The sequence below is a fragment of the Drosophila navojoa genome, chromosome 4 (assembly GCF_054131105.1).
Source record: "Drosophila navojoa isolate 15081-1374.11 chromosome 4, UAZ_NAV_1.0, whole genome shotgun sequence".
NCBI classification, from domain to species: domain Eukaryota; kingdom Metazoa; phylum Arthropoda; class Insecta; order Diptera; family Drosophilidae; genus Drosophila; species Drosophila navojoa.
The window spans coordinates 21,937,385-21,956,178 of NC_142892.1; the positions used below are offsets into that span (position 1 = coordinate 21,937,385).

At 42.4% G+C, this 18,794-nt stretch overlaps 4 protein-coding genes across 4 annotated transcripts in view; 2 read left to right on the forward strand and 2 right to left on the reverse strand.

Moving 5' to 3' along the window:
• The window catches only part of LOC108652263 (uncharacterized), an 87,544-nt gene that overhangs the window by 43,652 nt on the left and 25,098 nt on the right, over positions 1-18,794 (forward strand). The window lies entirely within an intron of this gene.
• Positions 4,422-6,208, forward strand: LOC108652267 (peritrophin-44). The gene is made up of 2 exons (XM_018102409.3): positions 4,422-4,531; positions 4,594-6,208. Exons 1-2 carry the CDS (start codon positions 4,525-4,527, stop codon positions 5,634-5,636), a joined length of 1,050 nt encoding a protein of 349 aa, XP_017957898.1. The 5' UTR covers positions 4,422-4,524; the 3' UTR covers positions 5,637-6,208.
• CCDC151 (Coiled-coil domain containing protein 151) lies at positions 9,908-12,301 on the reverse strand. The gene is made up of 6 exons (XM_018102408.3): positions 12,037-12,301; positions 11,537-11,979; positions 10,779-11,473; positions 10,467-10,719; positions 10,153-10,405; positions 9,908-10,068 (listed from the first exon to the last, which is right to left on the reverse strand). The coding sequence occupies exons 1-6, from the start codon at positions 12,104-12,106 to the stop codon at positions 9,941-9,943; spliced, it is 1,842 nt and encodes a 613-aa protein (XP_017957897.1). The 5' UTR covers positions 12,107-12,301; the 3' UTR covers positions 9,908-9,940.
• Sprn (Spermitin) lies at positions 12,836-14,558 on the reverse strand. Its single transcript, XM_089259930.1, has 3 exons — positions 13,775-14,558; positions 13,250-13,705; positions 12,836-13,197 (listed from the first exon to the last, which is right to left on the reverse strand). Exons 1-3 carry the CDS (start codon positions 14,442-14,444, stop codon positions 12,917-12,919), a joined length of 1,407 nt encoding a protein of 468 aa, XP_089116056.1. The 5' UTR covers positions 14,445-14,558; the 3' UTR covers positions 12,836-12,916.

The following is an 18,794-nucleotide window of genomic DNA, read 5'->3' on the forward strand; positions in this document are numbered from 1 at the left end:
TATAGGGCATATATCCTTTGACAATCATAGAAGCTTCAAGTTGACATTTGATGTTGACAGACTTTGTTACCTGGAATGACAAAGTATTTTGGTATCAACTCCATTTGGAGGAAACAGAAAGAAACTTAAAGTATTTGCCTTAAAGCATTTTCATGCGCTTTTAATGGCTCGCCCCGCCCGCAGTCCTCAAGTGCGGCACTTAGAAAGTGGGTTGGCTGCCCATCTATATAAGTTGCGTTCCGAAAAATAAAAATGCAGCGTTTATGGCTCCAGTTGTGGACGTTGTCTTGGCTCATTTATTTGCCGTGGAGCGTTTACTTACTTGCGAACCTCAACAAACTGTAACACACGTACACCGCACAGCCCCAATTGCCGCGGCAAGAGCCCTGCTTGACCCCACCGAGAGCCCATTAACGCTTTTTTATCTGTTCATAAATTTTAATTTTGCCAAAATACTCCAAGTACGTGCCACGCCTGCTTCAGCTACCGACCCGACCGCAGAGACAAAGCCCTCAACATTTTGCCCAGTCCCAGACCCAGACTCAGACTCAGACTCAAACCCAGAATCGTGTCTTCTTGTGGGCTTGTGTAAGTTGGCGTCTCAGCTTGACTTTGAGTAGAAAAGAAATATATATATGACTTGGTGGCTCGTCTTGCACTTTTTTCTCGCTGCCTGGCAACCTTTTAATACCCTGAACCCATTGAAAATGGGAAATCGGGGTATAATGATTTTGTTAAAGGTATGCAACAGGCAGAAGGAATCACCGCAGATCCCACAAAGTATATATATTCGTGATCAGGGCGAAGAGCTGAGTCGATTTAGCCCTTTCCATCTGTCTGCCCGTCCATCCGTCCGTATGTATAAACGCGTCGATCTCCGAAGATAGTAAAGCTAGAGAAGTGAAAATTTTGTTCTAGGTCCGTGTATATCAGGCGCAGATCGAGTTTGTCTCCGAAATCGATAACTACTCCTGATATTTTATCATCGATCGACCTTATCGAGAGCTAGTTATTTAATTATATCTCCTGCACCTTTAGAGGTAGACTCGCCAAATTTTAAATGTAGACTCATATGTATTTTATAGAATTTCTATTTTTGTTGTAATTTATCCTCCCCTCTCCCTCCTGTCCCTCCCTTTGTAAAAGTCGTATATCAAATAGTAGAGATTTGTGCTTTGGCACATGCACGTACTTTAATGTCATAATCATGGGCATGTCCATCAACAAGAAAAGTTAGAGCAATTAAGTTTCCATAGTAGTCCCACACTGCAGCCAATGTGTGTTTATGCTTGCATCCCTATGTATTCCTGTGTGTTTCTTGCGTAGACATTATTGTGATATATTAATTCTTCGAACGGTTCAGGGGATTTCGTAGTCGAGCAGTCTCGACTAGAGCTTTCTTACTTGTTTTTTTCTTCTCTTTTTTGCAACGTTTCGTTTCGAGCTTTGTCCTTTAAGTTTGGTGTGCGAAGGGATCTTAACCTTATTCCACTGTCGGCACATTCGTGGTGCTTGTGGGTTTGTTTATCGTCCTTTGCATCTCATTGAGCTCGTTCCTGTTTATGAACAGTCGCTCGTTGGAATTGCTTACTCGGTTTGTTAAGGGTGCCCGCCCAGTGGACCCTTGGCACCATTCTGCTCGAACTTGCACAGACTCCCCCTCTCTGCCCCTCTCTCCACCTCCTTCTCCTTCTCCTTGTCCTTGTTGGCCAATCTCGGCCTGAGCTATCCATATTTGTGCTTTGTGCGGCACGTTTAGCTTTTCATTGCATATTTATCCTAATTATTATGATTTATATGAGCCAGGTGCATGAGATTACTTTATTTCTGATCATTTCAGTGGAATGTAAGATATGACCCATCAAGAAATGTATAAATGCCATGCTCTGTATATTATAATATCTAATTAATTTGTAAATACATTGTGTTTCACTCAAAGCGAAAAGCTAATTTGACAGACAGGACAGACAGCAGAGATGAAATCTTGTTGGTTCGACCGTAAACATTCATGATGTTTCATTTCATTTGTATTATAGGTGTCAGAAAATAATTGAATTTATATTCCAATTGTTTTAGACTGAGCCTCTCTGTGAATGAAAATGGAGCTAAATACCATTTGCAAGCTACCTTGAACATTTTCGTATTATATTGGCCACGGCCTCCGAACAACAAGCTACATCTGTTGGCTGCCAATCAATTTGGACTTGGCAATAATTAAGCAGAGCTCAGATGTCAATTAACTTCAGTTTTGATAGGGCAAACAGTTGTACATAAAAGTTTATTATTCTGGTATCTTGCGGTATTTATGCGAGTGGCTTCAGCACTGCAATTTACTTGGAGCAACAGTAAATAATGGCTATATCTTTGAGCGTGCAGGAAAATAATCAAATACTTTTTTTTTGCTGGGCTGTGCTGTGTGCTGGGTGCTGAGGGCGGAGGCCGAGTGTTAGGTGCAAAACGCACAGGAGCTATGCAAAGGACTCTAACTGAAAGCACTTAAGCCCATAAAATATTCAAGCCGTGAACATGTGGAAAAAATTACAGAAGCAGCCGAGCGAAGAGCACAAAAGGCAGGCATGCAACAAAAGAAACAACGTGGAATAAAAGAATGGAATGGATGAGTGGACATAACAGACATTACAGCGACGGACGTGGAGGACGCGGAGGAAGGGCAGGACATGGAGCTTGGGGCCCAAAGTCAGCCGCGCAATTTGCCATTTCGCAGCAGTGGCAGGAGGAGGATGCCAGGCCCAAGAGTTGTAAGGCAGCCAGCCACTGATTGAATAAGGAGTAAAGGACAAGAGGCTGGCCGGGCATGATGAGCTCCATAAATGTCGTTCGGCAAGCGGAAACGGAAGCAAATGGCGCCGCTGCTGGGACAGCTAGCATTGTACGGCGGAAGTGGTAAAAGCAAAGGGTCCACTGTCCCAAGCTCCATCCATTTGCATTTGCTCGTAGGCACCAACCCGTCCACATCAACATCGACATCGGCATCTATGTCCTTTCTGTTTTTCCTCAAAACACGCACACGCAGAGGCTTCGACATCGACATCGACATCGGCAATCACTTCGATATGTGCCACCCAAAAGCAAAGTGAATTTACAATGGGGCTCAATAATATATGAGAGGTCTCTTATTCTCTTTAAATTTGTAAACCTTACGAAAACGTGATCTGATGGGCCCTAAAAGTAAAGCTTCCTGCAACCAATAAACTAGCGAATATCTCATGTTCGAGCAGGCCCATAAAAGGGCTGTTGAGCACATGGGGGCAACGCCTGCTTCGCGGTTATATTAAAAGCGCGATGAGGATATTAAACATGTCCTTAAGCATAAAATGTCAATAAACGCAACGGGCCGAAGCTAAGCAGTTTACATTGGCTGCACGACGACGACAGCAACAGCAACGGCGACGGCGACGGCGACGGCAAGGCGAAGCCTCCAGCTACACACGCTCTTCAGCCAGACAAACGAATGAGCTTCTTTTGCATCCTGCTTACAGTCGATACTCAGAATGTAAAGGGAATGCTGACTGGATACAAATTTATGCATTGAGTCAAAAGGACTTCCTTGTGCATCGAAGGGAAAATGTCGACTGCTCGGAAAACTTTGTGTACTATATAAATATTACATAATTATCAATGTTATAATTAATAAATAAAACTTAATTATATTAATTATATTATTAATTAATTATATAATTAATATTAGTCATATATTATTTATTTGTATTTTACTTGTTCAGTTTTGTATATATTTATTATTTTTGTATACTTTATTATTTGAATAAAGTCTCCCATTTAAAAAATTAAATGTATACTAATAATACAAACCTAATTAAAGATGAACTTAATTCTCTATTTAAAAATAGTATTTTCAAACGAATAACAGTATTTATGCATAGAATTTTGCCCACTTAATAATTTTCAATAAAAAGCTAGAATAGAGGATATTTGCTAGCCGAGCCATGCCTTAAGCTGACGACTGGCTCTGGCTTGCCTCTTTTTGTGCTCTCTCACATTGTTGTTGTTCTCTTTGGGTGTTCTTGAATTACGTTACTTGTGGCACTCGCTTAGCGTAAGAAACTGAAGTGCAGTTGGGAAAGGAGTCTGAACATAAAAATGTCACATGGATAGCATAAGCAGATGGCAAAAAAATTGAGTTAGTGATAACATGGCTGCTTGAATCTGATAAGCACTTGAAGTATAGCATGTATGTAGATTTGTTGGCCCGAGTGAGCAGAAATATGTGTGTAGATGTTCGAGTATTTAAGTCGGGTAGATACAAGAAGTACCACTGTAATTGAAACCTTATCAGCAGCCGTAATTGAAAACTCTTCATTGAACTGTCTGAGCTTAATTGTTGCTCTATTCTTTCGACTCTTATCGCATACCCGAAAATATTATAGAAGGTTACAAGCGACGACTAATTGGTTCTTCGCAGTGAAACGCCAACGTCTGAATATTCACATCTCACATCTCTGGGCTAGTTGCTTTGATAACGCCAAATGGAGTAGTTGGAGCGGCATGAAAGGTAGAGAACGTGAAGCGAGCTGCGTGGCGCAGACGGAGTGACTAAAATTCTTTTACCTCCAGTATCCAGCCGATGGTTAAGGCTCGTTCTGTTGGCCGTGCAGCTGTGGCAAGTGTGCGGCCTGTCCCTGGAACAACTCTGCAACTATTGTCCCGGCAGCGGCTACGTCGGCGACCCCGGAGACTGCAAAAGCTGGGGCTATTGCAAAAATAATAAGCTTGCGGCTCGAGGACAGTGCCAAGATGATTTGTATTATGATTCGCTGTCTGGCAAGTGTGACAAAGCCCATCTGGCACGATGTGCCCCTCAGCACTGGGAGCTCTGTGCTGGCAGGCGGAGCGGAGAGTATGTGGCCGACCCATTAGACTGCAGAGCATACAATAAATGTGATAACGTGGGCAATCATGATGGGCTGAGGCTCTGTGCCGAAGGCTTTGTGTTTAGCAACAGGCTGCAGACATGTGTTTCGAGTGCCAGCGGATGTCCACAGGAAACTTTTTCCATATGTGCCTACATGCAAAGTGGCTCCACCGTCGGCGACCCACTGAACTGCGGCCTCTACCTGGAGTGCGAGGGCGGCAGAGGCACTAGGCGGGCCTGCACCGGTGCTCGTTATTACAACTACAAGACTCTGCGCTGCCAGCCCACTCAGCCCGAATATTGTCCAAATGATGCGAGCAACTACAGGCCCGTCAAGCACCCACCTCCGGCCGTAGACGTCTCGGTGTGTGGTAGGTTTTACGATGATGACCATTCCGGCGTTCAGCTCATTTCGGATGGTCTCACTTGCCACGGCTACTACCAGTGCAGCTCGAAACACTTTGTCGGCAAGTGGCACAGCTGTCCACACGGCACCCACTTCCAATGGTGGACCCAGAGGTGTGTTACGCCCGACGCCTACAGCTGCCCGTACGATCGTTGCGGCAATCTGAACTCGACTTTTGTCACCGCAATAAACACAGGCTGCACCCAATATGTTCACTGCTATAATCAGATAGCCCAGAACATCATCGAGTGCCCGGAAGCATACCCCTACTTTGATGAGCGCAGAAGTGTCTGCAGCAAGTACTTTCCAAATTATATTGTGTGCTACATGGAAAACTAAAGTGCGACGCATAACTCTACCTAGCTTTAATAAATCCCAAGCATTTATAATAATTATATGCCTTGCTCTACAAAGAGACAATGCCGAGATTATTCCTTCTGCCTTGTTCTGGTTGCTTGGGATTTTTGGGTAGACCGCAAAGTTAATGATTAATTCATTAATTTAATATCTCAAAGGAAGTCGCAAGCAAAACACGCACCACCCAAAGGGCAAAGCCCGAATCAGAATCAGCAAATAACGGCAATGAATCCGTAGACCAAAATTTATGCCTAACCAACATTTTAAGCGTATTTTTCCACACTCCTATTTTGATGGGACGTAGTTAGGGACGGGCCACAGCTGGCGCTCAATGTGTTTTGAAGGACTTTCTTTTTGTTTTCATCTAGCAGCTCGCGCGAAACTGTAGAGGATGCACAAAAACTTTAACAATATTCGAGGGTTGTTAGTCAGCTCGCCAAGGACTTTATACTTTTTTCTTAACTCATAAAGTGGCTTTAGCAGGGAGTGCTTGTTCAGCAGGCGACATATAACGAATTTAAATGATAGCCGTAGAAATAAAATTATACTAAATTTTCATTCATGAGGCGACATATTACGTATGTAAGTATAACCATAGAAATAAAGTTATACTTAATTGTCATTTACTCGCGGCTAAATTAAATTAAATATTAGTTATATTTTTAAGTTATAAAAGTCCATGATTACTTATCTGTCTATCTATTTATAATGAAATCCGTCTAGGCGAGACTCCCCTGAGCACAATGCAAAATAGAAGATTATATAGGTTCGTCCATATGACACATTTGATTCATTTACCCAAAATGGTATTCCTTTGCGAAAATAACAATCGTAAAGGTGTGTCATAGACTGCCTGCCTTCAAATTTGTATTTGAGGACCAGCACGGTCGTAAATCAAAGATCGATTTGAACGCAAAGATACTCAAACGGTAACACAGATGCATACATATACATATATCAACATATATGTAAGTTCCTAATGTCTCTTGAATGTACAAGGTCGAAACAAGGTGTGCAAATGTTGTATTTTTTGCGCTTCACATAAATTTCTCATGCTTTCGGCTTAACACACTCGACGGCCGTAACCGTAGCAGCGACGACGGAGAATGTTAAGTACGGAGATAAGTGGAGCGGGGCAATGGCTGTAGCTAACCATTGTGGGTTCGACGAAACGGAGCCAAATACACGATGAGTCATTGAATTATTATGATTGACTTTTATTACATGGAATCGCAATTTATTTTACTTAACAACCAGCTACCAGCAACCAGCGAAAGCGAGCCAAACGAAACAAGCGTGGCCCAAAGGCGTGCCAGCAACAAGCGTGGCCAAAAAGCATTCCCAAAATTTGAATGAAAAGTTATAAAGAAATTACGTTATTTATCATTCGCAGTGCTGTGCAGCTCGCGGTCGAAGAAAAATAGAGAGCGAGAAAGCGCGCGCGCGAGAGCGAGAGAGAGAGAGAGAAAACGACAGAATGGAAGGGGCGAGACAGAGACACGCCGACCCAACGGCAACCCAAACCGTTTCCGTTTCCGCTCATTTATTTGCCTGACTGTCAAGCTCACACACTCACACACACACACACACACACACGTGGACACATGAATACATATACAAACGCATATTTTGCCAGAGCTCTGCGCTCTGCGCTCTGCTGGTTGTAGTTTATACACTGTTAAAAAGTTGAACTTCGCTGGAGGAATTTAAATTTATTGTTTTGCGGTTTTATTGAACGACTCCGGCAGCACCTCAACCGCCGTCCGGCGATTCACGCCCGTACACTTTATCACGATCCTGACAAAGGCTTGGCCAAAAATTAGTTGCCGTTCGGCAATCGATGGCCATTTGATTTACTGCCATGGCTAGATTGAACAGCCTAATTGCTATAAAATTGGGCGTGGCCGCTGTGCCAGCCACGTAAAGGTGAATTAAAGGTAGCCAAAGTGGCAGCTGCTTCTGGATTCCGATTACAAATCGACAAAATCAATCCCTTGCCAAACGGTAACCGTTCTAGATTTGGCCCTTAGCAGAGCAGTTGAATGTGCACCAACCTCTGCGAGTATCGGATGACAATCGATTTGGGCAATTCTTATGATATAAAAAAAGATATTTGAAACGCCAGATGAGCCATTCTGCCTTGTTCATACCTTCAGCAAATAACAATATCATAATGAAATTTTACAGGAGAAATACCAAAAGTGAGACACACTTAAAATGAATTCAATTTTTTTAGCATTGTCCACCTAATGCATTGCTTCTTAACCTTAGTATTAGGATGTAAGTTAGACTGATAGACTAAATGGAGGCTCGATAATTGCTCAAGTAAGTCTGGATATAGTTCGTTAGTGTCTTCGCAACAGGTTTCCTACCTAAAAAGAATTGTAATATAAATTCCTAATAGGCAGGTGGATCAATCGTTGCAGCTCGCTGAATAGAAATTTTAATAATGTCAATTATTAATAATATTAATTATAATACTGTCAATTATCGAAAATTTCAAGGAATTAAATTATATACATTTAACCAGAATTATTATTATTTTTTTTTTTTATTGAAATTCCAGCCGAAATTCTAAGACACAGAGAGTATCTGCTAGCCAGGCATAACCTAGCCGTGGCAGTTTACCTTAGCCTTGAATTGCTAAGGACGCACACTTCAGGCTTAGCGTTGCCAGGGCCAATGGCGCCAGCCAACGGCTTAGCCAGCCTAACAATTCTTACAATTCTTAGCCGTGGCACTGCTTTCGCCCCGTGTCACAGAGTGAGGCCTTTGTTTCTCTGTCTACCACCGGACGGATTACTTGGTTACCTTGGAATGAGCTGCTGTCCGTTTGCTGCGAAGTTTCATTTTGCTTTGCTCTGCCCACATTACAGTATCGGGCTCTGGAGCCGTTCGTGTTGGTGGCTGTGTTGCCAAATAGATGTTTGCCAGATGCTTATGCCTTTGCTGTTGACATTTAGTTGACGCACACAACACAGCGCTAGTCCCCATCCCCGCCCTCCCCCCAAGCTGTGCACTTCCGGCAACAGGCCATGTAATAGATCATCAGGCGACTTTGTTTGCACTTCGCCACTGAGCCCCGGAGCTGTCTCTGCCATCGTGGTATCCTCCGACGCTCCATCGTGGCCTTCGCCAGACTGGCGTTGATTGCTCGTCCTCAGCTGCTGCGCTGAGCTTTATTATTGCAAGTTAGAATGGCAGTCGAACCCTCCCGCAGTCCCTCGGCCGTCTCGGTCCCCTCGGCAGCCGCTTCGCTCAACTTGCACTGGCTTAGACAATTTTTGAAAGGTTATTTCTCTGCAGCAGCAGCCGCGCTCCGCACTTTGTTGCGCTTTGCACTTCATTTGCTGTCCGTCCATTCCTCCTCATTGCTGCAATAAATATTGTTTACCCAGCTCCATCGTGTGCTGCAGCGCCTGGACAGCTATTTGTTATGTCATTCGGCTGCAGCCGCTGACATTCATCCAGCCCGAGTGACAGCATCCTGAAATATGGCCAAGACATGCCTCGATAAGTACTGTATCGCTCTAAGGGGACACCAATTTGTTGCAGACACACATATCGCAGCGTGCCTCGGGTAATATTTTGAGTAAACCACATACTGGCTGGCAATATGTGGTTTATAGTCTGGTTAACATATTATTGACTCATTCATACACATGAAATGTACATAGATATGCTATATATATTTCCTGTAATCACCTGCTTAGCTCAACTGTTCAATTAAGTTAACATAAGTCCCATCCAATGTTACCTGCTGAGCAGACATCATTCCACGCCATTAGTAGAGTCGTTGACGGATGTCTCCGCTCAGCCACCTGCGGCGCCAAATTTCCATTAAAACTTCCAAAAGTTATGAAACAAAAAAATTCAGTCTTAAAAAATTGGTTTTCATTGACAATTCAAATACAAATTCCAAAGGTAAACAACAAACTTTAACGCTTATTTGCTATCACGGCAGCTGAAATACCCTGCACATGATAACCAAGAAATAGGTGACCATATATTATAATTATAATACATTATAATAGAAAAGTCAACTACAAGAATATTTTGCTTATATCCAATACAAGTTTCGATTCGAGCAAATAACGTGGAAAGGTTTAAAATACAATTTAAGATCCCCAATAGAAGTTGCCATCAAATTGAAAGGACAATTCGACTCGGCTATCTCGAGTTTTCTCGAAGGAGGCTTTGATAATACCAAGGCCAGCGGCTAAGAAAACGCAAATATTCTTATTTGTAAATTGTTTATTGTAATCCACGCTTTGTATGAGCAGAGACTATTTGCGCCTGCCACCGGGCGGGGGTCGGAAAGGTTTCCGTCGGGACTTGGAGTCCACAATGAGCACAGACTGGCGCTTCAAGAAGTTGCGAGACGGCACCTCGTTGTCATCGTCGGTGGTGGCCACTGCGAGCAGAAGAGGCTGATTAATATTGACCTGATGGTATTGGCATTGGCTTGGCTCAGCTCAGTCCAGCTCAGCTCACTTACCCACGGCCGGCGCCTGCTCCGGCGAGGAGGACGAAGTGCCTGCAGCTCGTTGCGAGCGTCCTGCGAATAAATTGTAGTAGCACATGGGCATGGGCTGCGGCTTCTCGCCCTCGGGCACGGATGGGGATTTGGGTGCCTCTGACGGATACACATCCTCCTCCTCGTCCTCTATGTCCAGATTGGGTATTTCGAGGGGTGGTATATCGTCCGGTTTGCTCAGCTCTTGGCAGCGTTTAATTTTCAGCTTAAGGATCTGATAAAGCCCAAATGATTACGCTAGCTCAAGCGCTGCTGGGGTTAGATATGTTATTTACCTCAATTAGGTCCTCGTCCTGCGCCACATGTGCCAGAAAGTTGGGCAGCTCAGCCACGGTGATGTGCAGCTTACGCTCTTGCATGTCAATGTTGTTCTCGTCCACCTCCTGCACCTTGAATATCATCTCGCAGATGCGCTCCTTCAGGTATTTCAGCACACCCATGGACTTGTCAGCGGCATCCGTGTCCTTCTTGCGCTCCTCCTCCTTTGCAGCGATGTCATTTTTGATTTGCTCGATGACCTCCTGGTTGCTGTGTTTCGGAATCAGCCAATTATTCAAATGGACGCCTTTCGGGTCTGTTTAACTTACACTTCGCTCTCTTTGACGTCCGAAAACTTGGATGCCTCCAGCTCGCTGGCGAGTGCCTCACGTTCCGCCTCCAAATTGGCCTTTTCGGCCTCGGCTGCCTTTCGCAGATATGTGAGACGAGCAGCCGACTCCTTCTGGGCGCTGAAGCGCTCGAAGACCTCGAAGGGTGAGGTGGCGCCCGATGCCTCCATTAGCTGCTTGAACAGGGACTCCATGTCGCTGGTGACGCTCTCCAGCTGTGAGACCGGCTCCTCCTCCCCGTTCTCTGTCTTGGCCGTGTGCTGGTCGCCCGAGCTGGACCCCACGCTGTCCTGATGGACGAGTGTCTTGGTCTCTGCGAACAGCTTCCGTCCGATGCGCTCCAGCTCCAGCTTGCGCGCCTCCACCTGCTTGCGAAAGTCCAAGGCCTGCCGCTCGCGCGTCTTCTGCGAGAGATTGGCCTGCTGCTCCTGGCGCTGCAGCACAACTTTCGCTGCGTCCCGCATTTCGATGGCTTCGTTGTGCACCTGCTGCAGCCGCTCGATCTCCAGCTTCTGCTCGCTCAGTGACTGCTCCAGCTCGCGTAGGCTGCGCTCGAAGCGCTCCGCATCAGTCATGAGCGAAGCCTCGATCGCTCGATATTTTTTGCGTATGTGCTCAGCCTCCATCCACTGCACATTGGTGCGATGTATCTCATTCTCCAGCTGGCAAACAAGCTGAGAAGGAAGAGATGATGCAATCTTTAGTCTGAGAGCTGCCTCTATGAAAGTGGCACTCACCTTCCGATTGGCGTCCTCCTCAAGTGTCTCCGGAGGCTTCTCGCCCAAGTTTTGGCTTTGCGCCTCCTTGTTGGCCACCAGCTCCCGATATTTTTCCACCAACTTGCTGAAGTGCTGCTGGCGCGTCTTGAACCGATGGCGCAGCAGATCCATCTGCTTGCGACTCTCGGTTATCTTCAGGTCGGTCAAGAAAATGGCATCATCGGCATTCTTGGCTCCAATCGGGTATGTAGCCTTGCCCACAATAATGGTGGGCGTGGCGCTCTGCTTCTTGCGCGGCTCAGAGGTGGACTCCTTGATAACCACCGATCGCTGCAGCGGATGTCGCAGGCGACTTACCTTGACCGTCAACTCCTTAATATCCTTTTTCAGAGTAGCAATCGTATCGCAGTTGATGCGATTCTGCTTCTGCCACTCGGCTGCATTGGCCGTCTTCTGGCCCTCTGAAACAACACTTGAGATGTGAATTGGTTTCGTTGATTCAGCTCAAGTTCTCTCACCAGCCAGCAAAATGCGCTTCTTAATCTCATTGATTTGCCGATTTAAATCATTCAGCTTCTCCGATTCCATTGCGTCCACAGCGTTCAGCTTGTTTTCACATTTCACTCAATCCGGCTATTTTGTTTGATCAATACGCCAATCACACTTGCTCCATGGAGACCGACTGCAACTGTCCTGCAACCACCAATTTGAAAAACAGCTGACGTCTAAATAATGTGCTGCGAATGTCAAAGAGGGCGCTGTCAAAGTTTTTCGATAGAATTGGCTAGTGATAGATCGGGATAGTCTTCGCATAGCTGCTTGCACGTAAGGCAGTGCTTGCAAGCATATCGCACAGCTAATGCTCGCCTATCGAAATATTTATATTTAATATTTAATTTAATTTTTTTATGCTACATAAGAAGAACCACACAATGTATAGGTTTTCCTGTATAGCCCAATTTCCAAATTCTAGTTTAAAATAGAGGTTGATATTATTGTCTCCGAATCGTTAAGCGTACAGAGTTTGGCGTACAGAGACAAGCTTTAGTTTATGAGAGGAGAAGCTTAGATGAACTTTGTTGTTGAAGCTGTAAAATATATAGCTTTATTCGAGTTTCAACGCTTCAATATGTAAATTATAACAATTTCAGAGCCTAAGCTATAAAACTGTGAAATATATTGCTTTCCTTTATTTTTGTACTACGCCGTCAACGGGAGTAAATAAATATTCAAATACTTTCAATACAAAACGCATTATCTTACCTGCAGACTTAGAAATCAAGAACATATAAGAGTATGAAGTAAAATAAGAAATGATTTCGATGTTATGTGGATAGTTGAATAACGTTTTGATTACTGAACAATGAACAGAAAATACATAAATATATATATGTATGTCTATATGGGTTTCTCTACACAATTGGCCACAATGCTCACAAACTGAGAAGCTACGTCCGAATCTGTGAAACTACAGGCCAGAGGCTGGCGAATTCCTTGAGGACAATTTGCGAAATTGTCGTAGAGCCAATGGCAGCTGTGGGTGTTCTTTGTCAAATAATTGACGTTCCACTTGCCGTCCACGGGCATGTGCACCAATAGCTCCTCTGACTTCTTGTCCCAGAGTAGCAGATAACATTTGCCAGAATCTGGCACTCTCCAAATCTCAATCAGTCCCTCGCCTAAACAGTCGATTATTATTGCGTAATTAGTGATAAGTTTAAATTGATTTACCTTTCTTCTTCCATAACTTTTGCTTTTCAAAAGCGAAAAGCTTAGTTGGCTTGCGAAATATCTGCACACCTGTCTCTTTGATAACTGCTGGATCACATATCTCTAGAACCTTGTCATTCAGGCCTTCATCAGAAGGTTCAATGATCGATTCCTCCTTAAATTTTTGTAGTATACTTCCAAAGTCTACTTTTTCAATTAATTTCAGATCAGCTGAAGATGCTTCAGTGTGAGCTTCCGCTTGATTATCTTTGGAACATGTTAATTTGTCTGAATCTTTCACTTGCGAAGACTTAGTTTCTTTAGTCTTGTCCATACAAAAGCCAAACAGCTCCAAGTTTTGACTTGGCTGGCAAAAATTCATCTTTTCATCGGAAGTACACATGGAAAACTCCTGAAGCTTCTGCCAATTCAGTGGTTTCTTTTTCTTGGCAGCGAAATTGATGCTAGAAACGCTTTCTGGAAGAAATACAGATATTATATAACGTTATTATTATATTATTGTTAATTAAGGGTATGAAGTGTTACTCGATGAAGCTGTCGGCAATTTAAGCTGCTTCTCTTCAAAAATATCTTTAATATCATCTGCCGTCAACAGTCTACACTTCATACTGCCTTGGGATGGAGGTGTTAGCCTCATTCGATTCGCATCGACAAAGAAGCTTTCCATGCTCTGCGTAGACACCAATCTATTCCTGAAGATTTCGTTAAGTAGTCCAGGCCTCGGTCCTGTGTTACAAGGTTGCGGCTCAACATTATCGGCAGCGATAACTTTCTCTAGCTCAGCGTGGCCTGGATCCATATCTGCTATGAAGTATATGTCGTTGTCCTTCTGCTCGCCAGTTGCCAAGCTCGGTGTCTCCATAGGCAGCTCATTCGCATCGTGTAGCGAGTCGGAGTCGAACGACAACAATTTGGAATAATCAATATTCTCTGGGAATACCTGCAGTTTGTAATTTGATGTAATCGTGCTGAGCCTATCGACAGGCAGGGGCAAGTCCGCCTCGAATTCCTCGCAAGCTGGGCTGCAGATCTGTTCCAGGCACTTTTCCAGGTCTCCGGCCAATTCCGAAGAGCTCACCGGCTTCAGATAAGGAATCGCCCCTAGACTCTTCAGTGGATCTTTAGTTTTGAAATCAAAGCTGTACGGTCCTTGTGCACTTATACATCGGGTTGAGTGCTTACTACCTTCCAACATTCTGAAAAATATTTAGTGCACTACAATTTGGAAAAATTATGGTAATTTATATTTATTGAATGATCGGCTACTATGTGCATAACTGACTATAGTCTTAGAAATATATTTTACAAATTAATGTAAGCATACTTGTTTTGCTTTAATTGCACATTTTTTATTGTGGCTAGTATTATTCTTATTATTATTTTACTCTTTTCATATTTTTATTTCATGATTAACTATTCCATTTGGCCATCTCATAAATATCTAATGTTCTCTGGTTTCGCAACTCATTGCGATTCACGAACCGGAAACTACGAGTATTTCCTCGAGCAATTCAGCCACGGTCTAATTACACTTTTCTCATTTCTCATCAGCGGGTATACACGCAATTATCAGTCGGAAAGGAGAGAAATAAAAACGTGGTCTGACAACCAAATAACATTGACAACAAGTTGTCTTCGAGGTATTTCAAAAGTCTTTCGCCCACAACACAGCGAGCCACAGGGTCGAATGAAAGCAAACCGTACAATTGAGAGAGTGTTCACCCTCCACTGACCAGAATAACCGTAGAGCTTTATTATACCCTGTAGATAATCAAAACTTACGTAAATTGTGTGGTCTATCCGTTGGCACATTTTCTGTAAATACAAGGTAGAAGTTTGATGATTTCAAATTAATATTCCCACTTGAACAGTTGGACGACTGCAGAGATGTTTTTGATATTATGGTATAGTTATTCTGGCAAATCTACTTTATGAATTGCTAAAGAATATTTTCTAAGGAAAGAGATATTATTTATGAAAGTAAATAATCAAACAAAAGTATAGCATCGGAATTCTAGTCCTATTGACATGGATTGCTTTATATTTACTTAGGCTATTTAATAGCTAACATTTAGTTTTAGCTTTTTATTGAATACAAAAAAATAAGGTAAATAAATAAATGAAAATAGTAAAACATCGCTGTAAGCTTTCGTTAGGTACTAGAGCATCCTTTAGCTGATCAATCCTGGGTATTGAAAAAATTGCCAGCAGCTAAGAAAAAAGGAACTGCAAGTGGGGTGGTTAGGGCAAACAGCGCAATGTAAATCAAAAATATGCATAAAATGCGAAGAGTGCAAATACAAAATGCGAACAACAAATAAGCAAATAGAAAAAAATGAGAAAAATAGAAAAAGTATAGAAAAACACATAAAAACAAATGCAAGAGCAAAGAGAAACGAATTCGGACTTTAAAGCAAAAGCCATTTAAATGTTCGCCCCATTTAATTTGTATAGAATTTGTGTCACAATACGGCACTTCCGCTCCGCTTTGCCGATGCAGTTCAGCATGTGCAGGAATGTGTGTGTGGGCCTCTCAAATTGACTTTCCCAGTTCGGCGTATACCTTTGTTCGGTAAACCGCCCCTATGGCACACGCCCACCGTGCAGCCACAAGTTGGTCCTTTCAGATTTTAGCTGTCGACACTTGGTTTTTGTTCTTGTCTCTGACTTTTTCGTTCACTTATATTTTGTTGACACTCTGCTGTTGGCGCATCCAATGGCAAAAGCAAAACATGTCAAAGTATGATTTGAAAATATTCGAAATTGATTTATGTGTTTGTTTGGGAGTAAACGAAACGTATTTGCGATTAAGCTTACCAATTTAAAAAGAATTCGAAGAAAAGTGACAAAATGTCTCCTGCTTTCCTATAGCTTGACAGGCGTCAAAAATTGGCAAGAGAAAATAAGTAACGAGTTCCTACGTCGTGCCCAACTTTATTCGACCTTGCAGATAAAGAATATATTTATAATTTAGAAGAACAAAAGCCTTAATTTCTGAAGTAAGATACGATTTATTAGAAGAGAAACAACTCTCAACTAAACAACTTTCTGCTGAAAAAAACATTTTTTAAATGTTTTTTATTTTTTTATTTTAGCGATAAAACACCTTATGATTTTTTTGGTTAAATATTAATTAACGTTCATATTATTATTTATTAATATAATTAGTAATTTTATTATTTATTTATACAAATTTTGTATAATATTTATACAAATTTTGTATTTACTTTGTATTATTAACTATTTATTATACCCTGAACCCATTGAAAATGGGAAATCATTATTATATATATTTATTATTATTTTTATTATTATTATTATTATTATTATTATTATTATTATTATTATTATTATTATTATTATTATTATTATTATTATTATTATTATTATTATCATTATTATTATTATTATTATTATTATTATTATTATTATTATTATTATTATTATTATTATTATTATTATTATTATTATTATTATTACATTTTCGATTCAATTGTTAGAGAAACAATTTGAAATATACTATTTTATATATTAAATGAAAAGATTTTAAAATACAAAATTGACTTGCAAATGGGAATAGCTGTAATCAAGCTTATTATTTTTCTATATGAATTCCGAATTCAGACATAGGAAAATTAATTACTGTTAGCTTAAATGTGCACCCCAAAGCCCACAAATCAAACACGTTTTGAAATTAATAAAAATTAAGCTGCTACACGATGATGAGCCTATGCACATGTGTCAAGTGGTAATGATAAGGATATTAATAAGGCACAAGCCTACAGATGGGCCGCCAAAATTACAAAGTCAAGCGAATGAAACATCTCTTACAAATTAATTACATTTTATAATTTAAGGATGAACGGCATAAGCGCCGCTTTATGTGATAGATATAATATGAAATATGTTAGCATATTATCTCCCTCTCTCTCCCGCTCTCTCTTTGCATGTGTGTGTCCTTTGTGTATGTGTGCGCGCGCTCGCGTCTTCTGTGTGTTATGTGCGCCATGTCGCTGCTGGCGCTCCTGTTGATTATGTTCAGGCTGTGTCGCGTCGACAGGTTCACTGACCTCTTGCTCTGACATTTGCCCATCATGCCCATGCACAGCACAGTCGGCCATACTCTTTGACACACACACAGGCACACACTCCAGGCTGTTTTGCGTTTGTGTGTGCGAATGTATGTCCTGCAGGCAGCACCTGTAAGCCAGCCCAACCTTTGCTCCAGCCGACAGCCGGTGTAACATGTATAAAAAGTTGCCGGGCGGACGCAGCGCAGCGCGAAATTATTCTAATTAGAGCCCCCCTCCACCCACTATCCTCCAACAGCTCGATCCTTCAGCAGCTTTTGCGAAAGCTATCTGCCACTTGCCGTTCCTTTTATATGCACAAAATATTTCTCATTTCTCTCATTTTAATGCAATACTGTGCATGAATAGGTTTTGAATGGACCTAATCACGATAACCATCCTTTTAGAAGGACCTTAGAGAGTCTCAAGGGCCCCAACAGCACATTGGCTAATCTTGTCAAGACTTATTCAGCTTCTTTAGTTTTATTTTATTAACATGGAAATGTTTCAGGAAGCACAACACATCTAAAAAAGAGATAATGCTCCACTAATCAAATAAAGCTTAATTCATCCTACGCTCAAATATTTCCTATATTTATATTTTATATCTTCCATTTATGCCTAATCAATATTCTGTTAGGAAAGCACAAATTAATGAACATCAACACATAATGTATTTAATAATGAATATTCGTTTCCACAACACGTCTTATGAGATAACATAACTCACAATTCATGTACAGGGAAATGGGAAGTGCAGCTTGTGAAATATCGGCAAAGCAGGCTTGACAGGATAACGTGTTTTGGGCCATGTGTCCTGGCATGTTCTCTCCTGCCCGAACACAGATATAGAACAAGCCTTATATGTATATTTATCAAAAACGCATTTTGAGCATATCATTGCCAACGCACACATATTTTGGCTTTAGCTTAATTCACTTTAGACCAACGACACTCTACGAAGCGGCTGCTGCTGCTGCTGATGATGATGATGAAAATGGCCAGATGGCGACGAGGATGACACTGCAGCCTATCAGAGTGGCAAAAGACAGGCAAATGTCAAGCCAACGCCAGCGCCAACGGCAGCGCCCGATGCGCAGTACATATTTTTCGTCAGATTCAAATGTTGTGCTCTGGATACAGTTGCCTGGTTGTGTTATACTCCGAGCTGTCATGTGTTAAATTAGGAGCACGGCAGGCGCCAGAATCGCTCAGCTTTCAACGTCAGCTGCCCCCATTCGCCCATTCGCAGCCGCCTGTGCACGTGTCGCATGATGTATGACATTTTTGCGCCTCATAAACAGCCACATTCACCGGCTGGTAATCAGGTGTTCACAATCCAGCGCACTCCACGTGTCGCTAGCCATTTTGCTGCTGCTGCTGCTGCTGTTGCTGCTTTGTTTATGTGCCCAACATTGAGGGTCCAAAATACATATCTGCTCGCCCAGCTCTGACCCACCTGCACTGCAAAGTGC